The sequence below is a fragment of the Triturus cristatus genome, chromosome 11 (genome assembly GCF_964204655.1).
Source record: "Triturus cristatus chromosome 11, aTriCri1.1, whole genome shotgun sequence".
Lineage (NCBI taxonomy): Eukaryota > Metazoa > Chordata > Amphibia > Caudata > Salamandridae > Triturus > Triturus cristatus.
Genome location: NC_140594.1, coordinates 373,646,330 through 373,664,104, shown reverse-complemented (window position 1 = coordinate 373,664,104; position 17,775 = coordinate 373,646,330). Strand labels below are relative to the sequence as shown.

General features: G+C 43.7%; 1 protein-coding gene across 1 annotated transcript in view; it reads left to right on the top strand.

The window, feature by feature from the left end:
- The window catches only part of LOC146784215 (uncharacterized), a 205,315-nt gene extending 188,437 nt beyond the window's left edge, over nucleotides 1-16,878 (top strand). The window contains exons 14-18 of the mRNA XM_085634359.1: nucleotides 2,260-2,384; nucleotides 3,274-3,459; nucleotides 5,055-5,180; nucleotides 12,476-12,587; nucleotides 12,669-16,878. Of these exons, the coding sequence (XP_085490485.1) occupies nucleotides 2,260-2,384; nucleotides 3,274-3,459; nucleotides 5,055-5,180; nucleotides 12,476-12,587; nucleotides 12,669-12,751 (632 nt within the window). The 3' untranslated portion in view covers nucleotides 12,752-16,878. The remainder of the gene's footprint in view (nucleotides 1-2,259; nucleotides 2,385-3,273; nucleotides 3,460-5,054; nucleotides 5,181-12,475; nucleotides 12,588-12,668) is intronic.
- Nucleotides 16,879-17,775: the final 897 nt, after the last annotated feature.

The following is a 17,775-nucleotide window of genomic DNA, read 5'->3' as shown; positions in this document are numbered from 1 at the left end:
CCTGATGCATATCAGAGGCAGTGCTGCATTCGAAGCTCACCGCCTTGATGTGCTACTTCACTAGCCTGCTTGGGAGGAGGGAGATGTGACCTCCTTCCTGCCCAAGCCTTTGTTCCTGACTCCTGGGAGTGATCACACTGCCTGACAGGAGGCCAGAATCTTGGCTTGGTGGCAGAACATTCGGAAAATGCGGGCTTGCCAGCCAGAGCACAGAGAAGCTGGGCCAACCTGGTGGGTAACCTCTAAGGTAGCCACCTAGGTGCATGCCGCATCACCCAGGGCACAACATTTGAGTCAAGGTTGAGAAGCCACATTGTTTGATAACAAACATGGCATACTTCAGCAGTACCATAATGGAGTTGCCAACCTCGAGATTGTCCGGGTGACAGCCCAAGTTATCCTATGAACCGCTGACACTTATAGCAGTTTCACTGGGGAACACCATCATAGGGTCATATAGGGTTGCACTTATATTTTCTCACCTTTAATATAATGTACCCTGCCTCCCTTGGTCAGGAGGCCTTCCTTAGGGGTACCTGACATATATTAAAAATATTGTATTGACTGTGCCTCACATGGTGAGGGCACAGTTGTGTTCTAACAGTTTGCACTGCTCCTGCAGTCTGCACTGGCAGGCTTGCTGTCAGTAGTTTACTTAAGTCACTCAGGGTGGCACAAACCCCTGCTGCAGCATTGGGGATCCCAATATTGTATGCCCTGGGTACCTCTGGTACCATATACTAGGGACTTATAAGGGGTATGGTCTTTGCTAATTGAGATTGCCAATTCACACATAGTTTTAGGGAGAGAGCGCTGGCATCGGAGCCTGGTTAGCAGGCTTCAGTGCACTATCAGCATCGTAAACCAGCATCTAGAAGTCCAACTGGGGGTAAAAAGTGGGGAGACAGCTACAAAGAGCCCTGTTGTCTTACACAAGGTTCTGCACCTGTTCCTTTTTTGTTTCCTTTATTAAAATAATTTAGTTTTTTTGCATTATCTGGCAAAACATTTTTTCACATTTTTTTTTGTAAGGTGTTTGATATAAACATTATAGAGGCAATCTCACATGAGTGACATGTATGTTTTAAATTTACAGTCCTGATGATGTCCGCTTGGACAAAACGCGTTGGCTGGGCTCAGTTGACTACTTTTGATGAATAACACTGATTGAATAAACATTTGTATTGAAATGAAATGCAAGACTCCCAAGTATATGGATGGAATGAGTTATGGAATAAAAATCACTATTCTTGAAATCTTTGAAAGAAAAAGTATTGAATGATTTGGCCACGCTCTTTTTCTTCGAAGGCTGAAAAAAATATATAATGGCAAAGAAGGCCATGGGTGCCATTACTGCAACAGCGGAGTGTCCTCCAGACAGGACTGAACTGAAATTACTGATCTGTCTCTGTATATCAATGCTGGTATAGCAATGGATGCTGTAGGTCAAGATTAAGGACTTGGTTTAGAGTTTGGCAAACAGGGTACTCCGTCAAAATTGTAGCGGAGTACCTGTCCGCTAAACTGACAGTCTGTCCACTCTATTTAGAGTTGGGTAGATAGTCATGGTTACGACAGCATTGCCCCCACTTGCTCAGTCAATAGAAACCCCACACCAACGGCCTGATATAGTTGCGGCCATCAGTGTAGGTGCATGAGCCTGTCTCCTCTAATTGGAGTGGATGGTCCGATGTCGTTTTTTCAGTTTTGGACCGCCAGGGAAATCATGACAGTCTCGCACAGAAAACAACTCAAAACAGCTACTACGCCTCGGGAGAAAAATCCCAGGCTGTCAGTGTTGCTATTCATAAAAAAAAATGTGATATAAGTTTGGACTTTGAAAGTTTGTTTTTGAAAAACAATAAGGTTTGCCTGAAAAATGGCTATTGCTCTGCAAACTTCCAGAGTCTTCAGTGGGGTCACAGAGGTGCTGACTCCTCTGAAGGCACAAAAATGTCTGCAGGGTCTGCAGTGATCTCTATACATGGGGGGCAGTAGCCAGGCCAGGGTGGCGGAGGCAATTACCTTCACCACTCTAACAGACGGCAGGCCACCTATACTACAATATGGTCCTGAATTGCATTTGCAAAGGGTTCTGTGACTTCCAGTTTCAGCAGGCCAAGACTGGGGTGCACTGTTCATGTGTTTGTGGAGTAACAAGAGTGCTGCAGGTCAGACTCTGGTGCATTTCCTAACCATGCCTGTCACTACTTTTCCTTTTCTCTTCATGTATTCCTGCACTAACAACTTTGCCCTCAGCTCGGGAGTCAGTGGTCTGGGACCTGGAGGAGCGTCACCTGCATGAGAAATATCATTTGTTTAAGGAGCAAGTAAAGGAGCAGCACAGCCAACAACTGCAGCAGCTGTGTAGGCGGCAAGAGAAGGTGGGAATACAACAATCATAACATTTACAAGGAGGTGTGGCAGGAAGAATGTTACAGGTTGCTAACTCTACTACTCAAAAGGGCTGCCCAGAATTGATGTAGAGACATGTAGAGCCAATCGAGGAGGCTATGGAGATAGAGAGACCAGTGAGGGATGGTAGACTCACCCACAGGCCAACAAAGGCCTATTAAATATATACGCCCATTGAAGAGCTGTGGAGACATTTAGAGGCCCCCAAGGAGGCTATGGAGACATACAGGGGCTAGCAAGAGGGGTTTCAGAGATCTATATGGGACATTGAGGGGCTATAGATACATCTAGATGCCATCAATTGGCATTAGGGACATCTAAAGGCCATTTCAGGGATGTAGAAACATCCAAGCCCTGCCTGTAGAGATTTACACAGGTCACCAAAGAGTTATAACGAAATTTAGGGATCATCAGATGGCTTCACAGGCATCCTGAGGCCACCATGGGACTTAGAGATGCCCCTGCACCATAGAGGGCTGTAGAGACCATCCTTAATACACCAAGCAGACCTAGGAACATTCATAGTCCACAGAGGGTGCTGGCGACACTCACAGGTCCTACAGAGCTCTTGTCACTGCCATTCTACACAGAGCTATTTCCTAACTCATTTCTTAATTTGACACTTTTATTTCTAACAGAGTACACTAGTTTGTATGGAATAAGGTGGTCTGTGGCCAGCACATTTAAGCATGCATTAAATTGTGACACTTCATTATTATCTCCTAGTTCCACATTCTACATCTCTCCATTCACTGCACCTAATTTTAAAACCACATCTGCATTCTTTGAACCTCTTCTCTGATGCTACACCTAATTTACCATCCATGGCATGTCCTTCTGTTCTGTTATCTCTTCCAGGAGATAAGAGGGATGGCCCATTTCCAGGAGCAGCTGCTTGAGGAGTTGAAGACCCGCCATGCACAGCAGAGAGGCAACCTGGTAAAGCTGCATCGCAATGAGTCCAAGATTAGACTTGGCATCTTCAAGCAGAAACTAAAGTGCCAGGACATTCAGTCTGCTGAGCAGAGAGAGAGAACCAAGCAGGTACTGGAAAGAGAGGATGCTGAGATGGATGCTTCTCTTGGGACTGAGAGATCTGGACACATAGGGCCTTCAGTTGAGTAGGTGTGATCTAGTGGGTGCTACATTGCAAGGAGTGAGTGCTTCATAGAAAAAGGGAGGGCTACTAGTGGAAGAGAGATGACTTAAAGGTTATGATGCAGAGCCACCAGAGAAAGGCTGAAGGTGCAAACTGAGAAGGAATGAGGACCTTTCTGGAAGAGAAGAAGCCCTTAGGAGAGACAGGAAGGCCACCTGCATAGGAGGGAGTGAGTGTAGGAGAGGTACCCCTGGAGGAGGGAGGTCTACCTGAGTGGCTGCAAGGGCCTCTATCAGTTGGTGTTTCTCTTTCATGTATGAGAAGTTATCCTAGCTTACTCCTTTAATGAACACTACATAAGAATGTATTGACATTTTATAAAAAAGCTACCTCGCCTATCACTCATTGACTTTATGCTTGTTTTTGACCATGTACAGCTCTTCGCTGCCTTTTGGCTAGGTTTGTGCTATAGAAATACTGCATACATTAATACTCCTGTCTACCTGTATAGATTAACTCAGTTCCATATTTGAAGGGTTTCTCTTATTAAGTCTTCAAGGGGAAGTGGACATCCCCACACTGGGTAGACATAGTGCCTCCAGGGGATGAAAAGGGTGCCATAAGGGTTTGGGAAAAGTAGCTGCAGGGAGGAGAGCCATCAGAGGACATTGATGGCAAAACAAAGAACCTTTTGGTGGTCTGGGCAGCAAGAAACTCTAGCCCAAAGCATTCTGAACCTTGAAGTTGGGTGTGCATCCCTCCTGTGAAGTTAGTAAAACATTTGGACTTCAGTTTGGATTCTGGTTTAACCTTGCAGCTCCAAATACAATGTACCTGTAATTCTTCTTTTCCGCAGCTTAGAGCTTTTTGTGATTAAAAACGTGAGTGTGGGCAAAGTTCTCAATCTGTCCGACCCCCACATATATTAAACTGCCTAGTAATGGTACTGTAACCTCACACATAATGTTAGTATACATCATGACACAGCCTTTCCTTGGCTTCTTCCTTTCTAATGTCCCATAGCACTGTGGACCTTGCAGGGCTATATGCACAGTTAATCTGCTAGTTTACAAATGTTTCCTGTCCTAGAAACCAAGCTAAAAGTCAGCAGGTGAGGGTGTTGCCAGCAAATGTGAGGCAATCTAGACTTTCATCCTGAAACAATTCTACTGATGTCATACAGATGAAATAACAATTAATATTCCTTACTGGAAAGTATAGAGATTTACAACAGAAATAGAGAGATATAACACCACACGTCCCCTTTCCTCCCACTACATACCAAAAAATAAATCATAAAGAAACAATTTTAATTGATCGCATAATCTTGCTTTAACCACTGAATCACCTTCAATTCGCCCGCCACCTGCCTACCATCTCCCAGATTTCATTAGTAGGAGTTCTTCCACAGGTGCAGATGTACTCCATTTTTGTTAATCAGGCTTTTAGTCAGGAAGCTAGGGTGAATGACGTGGGTAAATCTATACTTCTCTCTATTGTGACTAATTTTACTTTCCCAATCTTTGTAATATTTCTTCAGTTCTTGCTGCAGGAAGACACCCGCCAGAAGGAAGACATGCGGCAGCTGCTGAAGAAGCAAGAGCTGGATCTGCATGAGCTGCAGCAGCACCAGGATTCAAACCTGAGCGAACTTCAGCAGATGCAGGTGAGGCCGGGAGTGGACCACAGTATGAGCAAGCCATGTGCTAAGAGCGACCTATAAACCAGGGGCACCAGATTACAAGAGAGGTAAGAAGTAAAGGAGACAGGGAGAAAATGGTACACATGGTTCATTGGTAGAAAGTCATGAACATTAGGAAAGAAAAATAAACACAGAGGGGGCAGTTCCTCAAGTAAGGGACAGTACAGGCCCTGATAAAAGGAACAGCACGCCCAAACAGTCGGATCAAGGGGGATCCGGATGATCAGATCAAAGTGCCATCACACACCTGGTAGGGTGTCATGCTTCATCATTGGGTGCTCCTCGTCAGGCCGGTGCTGCAAAGCCTGATGGACCCCTCACTAGGGGTTCTTTGACGGAGATCTTCTGATCATAAAGCCGTATGATGAGTGAAAGTGAGGGGGTGATCTAGGGTGGTGGGTGAGGAGGTGATTTAAAAGGGTCTAAGGGAACCAAGGAGATGTTAATGAAGTAGTGGTCCCCTGACTCATTAAAAACAGAGACTCTATCTGAAGTGATAATGTATCCTAATAGCTATAGTGTGAGTAGAGTAAGGGCAACACGTTTCATAACTAGTGTGCCAGGAGGTTCAATAGCATTTCATCAGGACCAGGCTGGTACCTTCCCCATACACAAAGAATGTGGGGGCAAAAAGAGGTGTACAATAGAAACTGTAGTCCCACCCTGTTTCTCTTGTCTACCAAATGGCAGTGCTTAGGTGCCCCTTGCTAACAAAGGACCTGATTTAGATCCTGGTGGATGGGTTACTCCATCACAACATCCGCCAAAATATAAATCCCATTATATCCTATAGGATTTATATTTCGGCGGACGTGTAATCCATCATCGATGTGGCGGAGTAACCCGTCCTCCAAGATCTAAATCAGGCCCAAAGTCTTCATGGAATTTCTAAAGGTATCCCTTTCGCCATCCTCTTTGCTTCATTGTCTGGATCTCCACGCTCCAGCCACAAGAATGTAGACATTTCACTTCTACTGTCCAGGGAAGCAGTCCTCATATTATGCCATGTGAGACCAGATACATCTAAATTAGATTCCACTGGCTCCAGTATAAGACTCACACACAGCCTTACTACAACACAGTCCTACATGCATATGCACTTGACATACATACAGGATGTCAGCGTAAGGCTTTGGGGTACACATAAAAGTAGAACTTAACACAAGAGGGGTCAGAGTACAACATTCTCATTCACACAGACAAAAAGGTCTGGTCATACTAAGGACTCACAAAACATGGCAAGCTACTATCACTGCTTTATGTGCTTTGCCCACAGCAAGGACCGTATGCCCTCTGTCCACTATGAGGGCATGCTTGATGTGCCCCCTCCAAGTCACAAGAGGTATCCTGGACCTTGCATTGTCACATACAAGTCTCGGCTGCTGTGGACACGCTAGATTAGTGTGAAGCCAGGGGCAAAATAAAAGTCAGACTGCCAGACTCACTTCTAGTCAGGCACTCAAGCAGGGGAACATGCCCATATACCATGCAAGGGACATTTCTGTCCCAATAGTCTTGCTTGTATTTTTTGCATTTTTTGACTTGTCCTTTAATGTAATTGACTAGGGTGATTTGAAGACGATCTTGCGTTTGACCATGTAAGTTTGATCACCCATTCCTGATCACCTTCAGGCGCATCAGGGAGAATTTATCACCGGACTTGGAGTTGTGTTTGTCCCCCTAGACATCACAAACAGACTGTGCAGGTCCATCACCTACATCTGTTTCCAACAAGTGAAACATTATTTGAAGCCGGTAGTCATTGGTGGTGACATCTCTACCACACTGCCAGGAATAAACATTTTGGAGTTACAATACGCCAGTATAAACTAAAATCGATAGTAGCAGAGCTCTGGATCTGTGTTGTAGAATATGAAAAGAGGAACAGATGTCAGCATCAGATGCATTAACAATATGTGCCTCATTGTCATCATGTCTGAGCAAGGACAGAGCCACAGTGGAGGCCGATGGCCCCACTCACCAGCTCACTACAGCTATTGCATGAATTTTCTAGATCAAGGGGCATAATTATCATAGGGTTTCTTGCTTTTGTGCCACGCAATAGGGTACAAAAGCTACCCAACCCTTAAGTTTGATTTATCAAGCGTGACATTTTAATTGCTAGCTTTGGGCCGCCTGACCCCTGCAGACATTGAGGGGATCGGGGGACTCCATTACCCACATTACAAAGTGCCAGGAGGCCCAGCTGCAGGCAGCGTCTCTTGAGGGGGGCGGAGTCTCCTCAGCCCAAGCGCTAAATAGCGTTCCTGCGATCCCGCAGCCCGGGAAATTTTAATTGCCAGCTTTGGGCTGCCTGACCCTGCAGACATTGAGGACACCAGGGGACTCCATCCCCCACTTTCCACCATGGAGTAATTAACTAAGGTCAAGGATATCTTAAATGAGGCGCTTGATCCAATCTTGTCCAGGCTCACTCATGTTGAGGTTCGGATGACGGAGATACTGGCTCACAAAAGGTTGCATTCTTACATAGGTTGGGGGCTATCGAAATTTGTTATAATGGCAACAAAAAAAACATTAATCAAGCCACGCAAGGCCACCTTGCATGGCCCTGAGTGGCATGAAAACTCCAGAGTAATGCAATGCAGCACAAATCGCTCCATGGAGGCATTCCATGGTGGTGCATGGGTATTCCCACGCAACACCCATGGATGTTGGTGCATTCCTAGATTTACCATTACTTGTAGACCTGGGAATGTGTCAAAATGCTACGCATCCCCAGGGGAGGCGTAACGTGGAGAAATATCTTTGTTTCTTCTCATTTTTCTTCTTTCCATGTGTGCTGCATTCTGCAGCACACATAGAAATAGGAAACTGCCTCAGGGGATAGTTATTGTGAAGTAGGGGGTCACTTCCTGAATAAGGCAAAGCTTCCCATCCAGTCCTAGGACATATGCCAAGCTAGAGATCTAGAGAAGGGAGTGTCAGACTGATTTGCTTCCTAGTCTAAGTAAATGCCTTCACTCAAAAAGAGGAAGGCCACCTTGCATGGCTTTGAGTGGCATGATAAATCCAGCGTAATGCAACCCAGAACAAAATCGCTCCAAGGAGGCGTTCAATGGGTATTCCCATGCAACACCCATGGATTTTGGCTCATTCCTAGATTTCCCATTACTTGTAGACCTGGGAATGTATCAAAATGCTACGCATCCCCAGGTGAGGCGTTACGGGGAGAAATATCTTTGTTTCTTCTCGTTTTTCCTCTTTCCTGTGTGTGCTGCATTCTGCAGCACACATAAAGAGGAAAATACCTAAGGGGATAGTTATTGTGAAGGAAGGTGCCCCTTCCTAAATAATGCAAACCTTTCCATCCAGTCCTAGGACATTTGCAAAGGTAGAGATTTAGAGTAGGGAGTGTCGGGCTGCTTTGCTGCCTAGTATAAGTAAATGCCTCCTCACAATTAGAGGAAGTAACAACACATACAGTTGACCATGACCTGCTCTACCCCCACCCCCAAAAGCCATTCCATCCCACATGGAGGGGCATGACTGTAGTTGACAACTCTGAGCATAGATCGTGGGATAAATATACTTTAAATTTATGTGACATATGACTTATTTAAAAAATAATACACTTTAATGTTGTAACACACATTAAATTGGCTGTAGAAACTTAAAAAACTTGAAGAGAAGGTATTAGTATCCAACTTATTGATGCTCGTATCGACTTTTAAAGAATGAAATGCCAAATCAGTCTTGTAGGATTAAAACATTGGAGATCTCAAAGCAGCTGATCTGCTCACTGGCACTGAGTTCTTACCAGCATCATCAAAGATAATAGATCTAGATATATTTTTACCTGCTTACATTTCTCCTGTTAGTTTCTGAAGAAAAACATATTTTACTTCCCTAAGTAGAGAGTAAAATATTTCCAATTAAAAAATATTGCGATCCTCAAGAAAGCAGAAGCCCAAAGAGGTGAACCCCACACTGAGGTATCAACTTTGAAGATTTTTCATGAGCTAAAAGCAAATAGCCATATTTATAACAGTGTACCCTAGCATTCAGGGCCTCATTTAGGCCATGGTGCACCATCCGACAAGTCAATAGTATGGCAGATGCTCCAGCTCAGCTAGCCCAGCAGTGGCTAGCCCGCTATATTCTGCATTTTTTGTCAGGACCAACTTCCCAAGCTGGGATTTGTTTCTGAAAAATAATAAGCAATGACCCTGTCGAGAGCTGGGTGCTTTCTCCCAGTGCATGGGAGACAGTTTTATTTGTGTTTGCCACTGTCACGCAAACAAGGAAAAAAGAAACATTGTCAGTTGCCACTGCCATTAGGTTGACATTGCCCTACAGCAGCAGGCCCATACCACAAATAGGTTTCTGACTGTGAAACAAGCAGTGGCTCCAGAATCAGAAACAGATTGGTACTTTGTGACTTCTCCCAAATGAGACAGGAGACAGAGTTAGTTGGACTCATCCTTCAATATTTTGACAATTGTCAGAGAATCCGGAGCTCTAAATGAGGCCCTTTAGCTGATTTATATATTGGTGGATGGAGTAATTACCGTAGCCATGCCGGAGAACTTTACTCTCGCCAAGGTGAGGATACTGTACCTGTCATATCTAGACATATCCACTGGTGGGGACGGACATTGTAAATCAGCTGTATGTCCGCCTATCTAAATTAGGTGGGTGGACCTATAGCCAAACGTCTGACAGTCCATACTCTTTCGGGCAGTTGAAGGGGTCTGACCACCGAGGAGATGGAGTAGTCGCTTCCGTCCTCAAACCTTTAGTCCATCCGACTCTAAATAGGGCAGGCGGACCACAATGCTAGCAGAGAAGGAATTCCTTTGCAACGGAGCTCGCTTTCCTCCAACATATAAATCAGTCCCTTAGTCACCAATAGCTCCTGCTAGGGGAATACATTAGGTGTTGCTTTTGGTCCAGAGCTTGATGCATACTTTAGAAGGCTGGCTCCTTTTTGCCTGGGATTAGTAACTATCAACCCTCAAGTTAAATAGGATTTACCTGATGTCAATATATACTGCCCAGACTAGTGAAATTTTCTTTTGAATTAACCAATATGCTGATGATGATATTCAGTTTATAAAGTGCAAACAGTTGCCTCATTATGCATTCTGGCGCTAAGAGGTTACACTCACAGAGATCTAGCAAAAAATACAAATCATCAGATTCTTGTGTGTCAATTACAATGTCGGATTCTCATGAGGTACACATACAAAGATGTTGGCTCATCCAGCCAGATGACATTTGCTTAGCCTTTGCTACATAATACAAAAAGGCTCACCTTGATATCTGTGTGTTAGTTGTGGCATCCTCTTTGTGTGTCAGCAGATAACCACAATAAGCTTTATCCTGTGGCGCCTATCTGGTTAAAATAGAAAAGCTGTCGCACTCCTGTGGATATTCAAAGGTAAATTGTGAGTATTCACTTCGTTAGGACTGTAGGGTGCATGTGGGAATAGCCTACTGATACAAAGCGACAATTCAAATGAACTCTGATGCATTAACCAACAAGGGAGTATCGTCCCCACTATTCACTCCGTGGTAATAATTCATTTTCAACCTTATCAAGATGACCGTAAATCAATGTTCTTCAAAATGGTAATCAATAGACGTCGTCAATGTAATCAATTTTCGTAAATGCTCATGTATCCCAATGCAAGAAAAGTGACACGATAAACCACCATAAGTAAATAGGTGTCTACCGTAGACACCCATTTACTTATGGTGGTTTATCGTGTCACTTTTCTGAGGTTTCAACACTCACTATTGGGAGACTATCTGTAGCATCTGCAGGTTGCATGCCATCTCTTCTTACTGAATCATCGCCAGTTGTGCTTTTTTCGTCACTGAGAAATTGATCCAGAAAAGTTATCTCAGTTTTGTAAACACTGGAATCATCATTAGGCCTGGGCTAAAATTTCGTTCCGCTCGCGGAAATTGCGATAATTTGACATTTTCGCGTTCTGCGGAAAGCGCGAAAATGTCAAAATTTCCGCATTCCGCAGCTTAGCGATAATTTGGTTCTTGCTCGCGCTGTAAAATAATACATTCTCGCGCGCGCGCGATCGCCTTACCTGAATCCCTGCGTTCGCCGACAAGTTTTCTTGATCCGGTCGCGTTCTCCATGAGATGTTGTATTGTTTTTAGCCATTTGCGCTGTCTCGCGAAAGTTCGCGCCCGCAGTGACATCATGCGTCGCGCGATCACGTCATTCTTCTCGCGATCATGCACCGCGAGACAACTGAAAACAAGATGGCCGCGCCCGCGAGCAACCACATGGGTAAGTTGGCGAGCCGCAACCATGCAGAAGATCTCGCGAACATGCGGGAAAAAAACTTCCGCATCTTCGCGATATTTACGCATGTTTGCGATAATTTTTAACATTTTCGCGATAATTTGCGAAAGTGGATTTCGCAAATTCCGCCCACCCCTAATCATCATGTAGTGCACATATTGCGTGCATGTATCACTGGGGGATTCACCTCACAGGTTTATTATTATTCACAACACATTGACAGCATAGCACCAGATGCTTGGTTAGTCGGTTCCATAGTAGTTGATTATCCAATATTCATTACATTTTAGGAGACATACCCCTGATGAAGGGCCAGTTCCAAAATGCATTGGGATACCTGAGCATTTAAGAAAATATACGTTATAGTGTGATGGAATAATACTATAAAATTGATCATCTCATACTGATAAATGAAAATAAGTATTGATTACATTTACGATGGCTATTGATTACCATTTTAAAAAACACTGATTTACAGTCATACTGATAAGGTTGAAAACGAATTGTTGCAGCCGAGTGCATAGTGGGACGATACTCACTTGTTGGGCAACGCATCAGATCTTATCTGGCAAAGCCATGTCCTAAGCCCGCTTGAAGCAAACCTAATGGGTGGACAAGCCCACGTTGGCATGGGGCTCCTTCCAATGACGGTGTCACTGTTTTATTGTCCGGACAAATGGCATGTTTCCATGTATTTTCAGGACAAGGCAGACGTTGTAGCAAGCATGGTTTCTCCCACATTGGATCCATCATAATTCATAGACTCGTGATGCAGAATAATGCCCACCCTACCACCCCAGAAAGAATACTTATGTACAGTAGGCCATTTAATTTTTTATTCAGAATGCTGGAAACCAGTTATCACACAGGTTAATGTTTTTTTTATTTCCAGCGTCTTCCCCTATTGCTTGTACTCTTCTATTGTTTGCATCAGTCTCTGTGAATACAAGTTTGTCCTCTTACTCAGGAAGAGAAGCAGCAGGTGCTGGTGGAGCAGGAGCAGCAGCAGCAGAAAAGGTTGGAGGAGGAACATGCCATTGAGCTGCGGGAGTGGAGATCAGCGCGTTGCATGCAAGGAGGTGATCACACCCTTTCCCTTGTGATCCTGTCACAGCCTATGTCATTCGGTTTTAAAACCTGCTTTTCTTCTCACTCTACAGGCAGAGCCGACCCACGACGGCCCAGTGCAGATCAACAGCCCACAGGTGGCCAGCAGCCTGTTCCAAATACTTCACCTTCCTGACAGCTACTTCCATTTTTGGGCAATGAACAGAGATAACCTGGAAATGCGATAATCTCAAACATTCACCAGCATGAAGTACCAGAGATTAGGTCAGCTGTCCAGGAGCTGGTCAAGTCATTGGTTGGAATGAGGCTCTTTCATGCCCCCTTGCTGAAGCATGGGTTACTCAGCAGAGCCAGTCATTTCGAACCGTGCAACATCTCAAAGTAAGGAACTCTACTGCTTACCACGGTAGGCCAGGATGCAGTTGAACGATACTTCATCACGAACATAGTCACTGTATTGTCGGCCCTGTGTGTGTTGGGCTGAAAAGCTCAGGTTGTAAGTGTGATGAGGGCCTTGGGATTTTGAAATTGAACTGTTAAGAGTCCCCACCAGTCCCAAAATCGCACTTCATGTCCGTTTTCTGAACTTCGGATCATGACAAGTTTTCTAGTTTAGGAAAGTTAAGTGTGATAATTCATTCTTCCACTAATTTTTGACTAGCCACAGTTAGCAAAGCTTAGCTAGTGCCTAGTTTTTTCTTCATTTCACAAATTCCCACCTGTATTTTGCTTTTGGTAATTGCATAAATGAAATATTTCCATCTTAGTGTGCAGCACTTAACTGCTGTTTTGCCCGCATCATAAGCTGCGGACAGAAGCACCTTTTAACACCAACCAAGATACCATCACGTTTATGAAGTTCCAACCAAGATAAGATGCAAACAAAACCCATGCCTGTCCTGTTTGTACCTCAGAAGACTATCAAAGATGTTTTAGGTGCTTTGCAAAGATAATCTTTGACCTCACTGCATAGGAATTGCTTTCTGACAGAACTCACTGTAGATTTATAATTTCTCGACAGAACTCACTGTAAATGTATAATTTCCCTACAGAACTCACTGTAGATTTATAAGATTGTATACCCAGGTTCTGAGGGACTCTGGGCTACCCCATTGTGATTAATGATGGGTACTGCTGACAGCACAGCAATCTAGATAGGGCCATGCAAGGCATCGAGCAGGAATCCTACAACTAAGTGTGTACGGACACAAGGGACACTTACCACCGGTAAAGTCGCTACTTGTCAGCAGGTTGATAACTGTCTGCCATGTGTGTGGGCCACATACGCGTTTGAGCTAGCTACAGCGGCCTTCTGAACGGGATGTGATTAATTGAGAAGTAAGAGTAAAGATACATGTTGACTCTGGAAGTTTGAGCTGAGGAACAAACTTAAGCATTGGGAACACTTTCCAGTGCTTGAAAGTATTTTCCCTCAGAGATGTAGGGCCTTCCAATAAAGAAAAGATGCATGCCATGGTGCAGGACAAAGTGTCCACTAACTAGGGTACATTAAGTGCCCATCACGCTCCATGTCTTCATGGACAGGAGTTCCAGTCCTGAATGTTTCACATAACTATCATTGTCACCAGATGTGCAAGTCTGATGAGTTCAGTAGAGGCAAAACAAAAGTTCAGAACTGGAAACTGTCCATCATTAATGGGCAGTGGTCACCCTGAGACTGTGGCTGGTAGGAAGAGGTAGCCACTGGTACCACAGGCGTGAATTGGAGTGAAGGCAGGGTTTGAAACATGAGACTCCAAAATGTATGAGCTTAGAGCTCAGTAAGGCATACATTGGAACCTGAGAGGAAGAAGTGCCTACAAAGGAGGGTATAGTGTCAACAGGAAGAACAAAATATAGAATCTTTACTGACAACAGACACTCAAAAGGAGCTAGCACACTTGTTGAGACAAGATGCAAGCAGCTAGTTCGCAAAAACGGCGACCAATCGATTGGCAGCAGGTAGAACAAAGAGTTTATTCTATGGGTGAGGTAGCAGCACCAAACGGCCCAGTAGAGTTCACAATATTACCTATAAGTAAAACATTTCCCATGCGTTATCCAGCGTAAAAGAATAATGTCGCCCACAAAAGTTAAAAAACAAGCAATTGCAATGCAATCAGTCTTGCCTTTGGGACCTTATATATATTTAGCTATGCAGCACATTAGCCTCGGTGCTGAAACATCTACTGTTCTTTAACATGGAGGGAAAGTAAGCACCAAACTGCGTGACACACCAGGTATGGGAACACATGCAGAGAAATATTGCCATTCAGCGGGAAATGGTATAGTCCAAAACTCTGTTTTAAATATAAAATCAGGGCCTTCTGTGGTCATATCACTGGAAATACAAGATTTAAAAAATTTATTATTGTCCACGGGTGCTCGTGGAAGAATTTTTATGGACTGGAATCTAGAGAATGCTAAAGTGATTCTTGTATTTTACTGACCTCTGCTAGTCGTTTTCTATCAAGAAAGTTAAATAGAGGCAGTTGCTGGAAAAATTAATAAAAGAAAGTCCTTAAGCAGAAAGCAATTCTGGTATTTCACTGACCTTTACTGGTCATTTTCTATCCAGACACTTAAATAGAGGCAGATGAACTGAAAAAAAGTCCCTAAGCGGAAGCAGACAAGTCCTAGGGTTGATCTTCAGAGCCCACAAAGTACATACTCATATAAGTACATACTAAAGTATATACAAGAGGTCTCAAATGCTCGACCTAAAAATTAAAGTAGAAGGGTAAGGAAATCTCATTTTGTCTAAGGGGCCAAACTGGAACAATGGAAGAAGTTCAAGGAAGCTTAAAAACATCGACAAGTTCCTCTGGGCATGTGGCTTTATCTAGAATGTCCTGGAGGAAAAGTGAAGCAAGACGGCTGGGAACAATGTTGAGCCACTGCTCCAGAACTTGCAAGCTCTGAATCACTCACTAACCCTGAAAGCATTGTGTCATATAGTTAAATGTCCCTAAGTGCCCGTCTAAGGGAGGAAGTAACTAAAAGTAGGCTCCATCTAGTGACGTGAGGAGCCGAGTGAGGTCTGTTTGAACTGAGGGTGGTGACATTTTATGGAGTTGAAAGTCGCTGGTGCGGTGGCTAGCTTGGTGGAGCAGGTAGAAGCAAGGGAAAGCAGTGACTCAACAAGCTTAGGTGACAGATTAGAGGGGGCATCCTCAGATCAAGCACAGCTTCCCAGTGCACAAGTCTCTCAATACTGCAGTTCGGGTTGCAATGAGAATGGGGCATGCTGGCAAGGAGAGGAGCTGTTGTTATCATATATGTGGCACCACAGGAGGGGAAGAAGCAGCGCTGGGCTGTCGGACTTTTCCAATGAGGAAAGCAGGAGAAAAAAAATCCAGTATTAGATAGCTCTGATACACCTTTGATTCACATTTATATCAGGAGACACCGCAGCATTTTGAGGAAAAAAGCTTGATCTGTTATGTTGGCTTGATATAGAGTTGTTGATTGCAGATGATTGGTGTTAAAGCACAATAGATGGAAATAGGGGCAGTACTCCTGAGGCTGTGCGATAATTCCAGGAAGCAATGAAAGACAGATTGGGTATGGGGAAGAAGCAGTTTGATAAACTGACGAAAGCTAAAGAGGTGCATTAATGCATAAAAATGTGGAAGATTGCAACTGCGAAGAAAAAGTTGGGCAGAGGAAATGTTAGAGATCCTACCAATCACATATGCACCCTACTTGATAAAAGGCTCCAACTTTGTCTCACTTCAGTCCTAAACAAGTGAACTGGAGGAATCTAGTCTAAACTTTGAGAATGAATGAAATTTAAGTCCACTCCCTTCCTTAACAAACATTGGTATATGCAATAGGTTTCACCTATTTGATTAATAATATGCTGTTTCTTGTTGTAAGTTGTAGCTTGTTGAGCAGTTGTGCCATATCAGTTACTGAAACTCCGTTACAGTGTTATGACTTGTTTATTGAGAAAAGCATTGTATTTTGCTGTTACTGGTGGTACTATAAAGCGGGGAGATTAGGTGAAGGACAAAGGAAAAAAACAATGTTCTTTTACATAGTGTGTATGCTGTGTAACATGGCATAAAGTAATTAAAAAACACTTGGATAATGCTAACTTCAAATCTTTTAGTTTCCCACCTTATTTTGCCTTTTATTCTGGTGCCATGGTCTCTCTTTCACTGTTTTTTTAATTATATATTTTTATTGCAGTTTATATAAAGGCAACACATGAAGAGATTGTCTAGGACATAACACAAAATAACTTCAAAAAGGCAACAGTGCAAAAACTTGCAGGAGGAATTAATAAATATACATGACAAACAGAGACGTCTCGTTTCATCATATACATAATTGAAGAAAGAAATCATGACACTGTGATATACTAATACATTGCCTGTAAAACCCCTTTGGGTATAATAGCGGTGACCTAAAAAATCTTAAAAGGGCCAAGTGTACAGAAAGATGCTAACCGATTTCAAAAGCAAACAAAGACCCCTATGCAAACACATTTACAAAACTCAGTGAGGCCACAAGTTTACAAGCTGACGTCTTTCAATACCACTGCCCCCAGGGATAATCAGTCCATCGAATGTTTTTACATCTCTAATGAGGGATTCCATCCTAGGATTGACTACTACGCCAGTCTAAAAAGGGTGCCGAGATCCATCCGTCTCCCTTTCAAATTGGCTTTTTTTTTTTAGCTCTTTTTGAGTATAAAACATTGCAAGCAATCGGGCAAACCACTGTTGAAAAGTCGGGGGAGCTTTGTTTAGCCAGGATAAGGCAATGCACAAGCGTACCACTGCCATGGCAATAAACATAATTTGCTGGACTGGGCCCTGAACCACTTTGCCATGTACCCCCGGTAAAATGAGTTGAGGAGAAAACACAATCTTAATACCTAACAGGAGTCAAGAAATTTAGTAATCTCGTTCCGAAGTGGATCCAGACCAGGGCAGCTGCAAAACATATGTATTAAGTCCGCCTTAGGTAGTTGACAATGCGGGCATGTATTGCCTGCCGGCCCTCCCCATGTAGAAACTTTCCTGAGTGCATAGTACAAGTCATTGATAGTCTTGTAGTGTTGTGTTTGTAGTTTGGCCGAGAGTATTGTAGTACCAGTTAGCTCAATCGATTCCAAAAAGGCACAGTCTACTGTCCCCAGTTTATTCTGCCATTTTTCTGATCAAGCGTGTGGACATTCAAATCTTTATA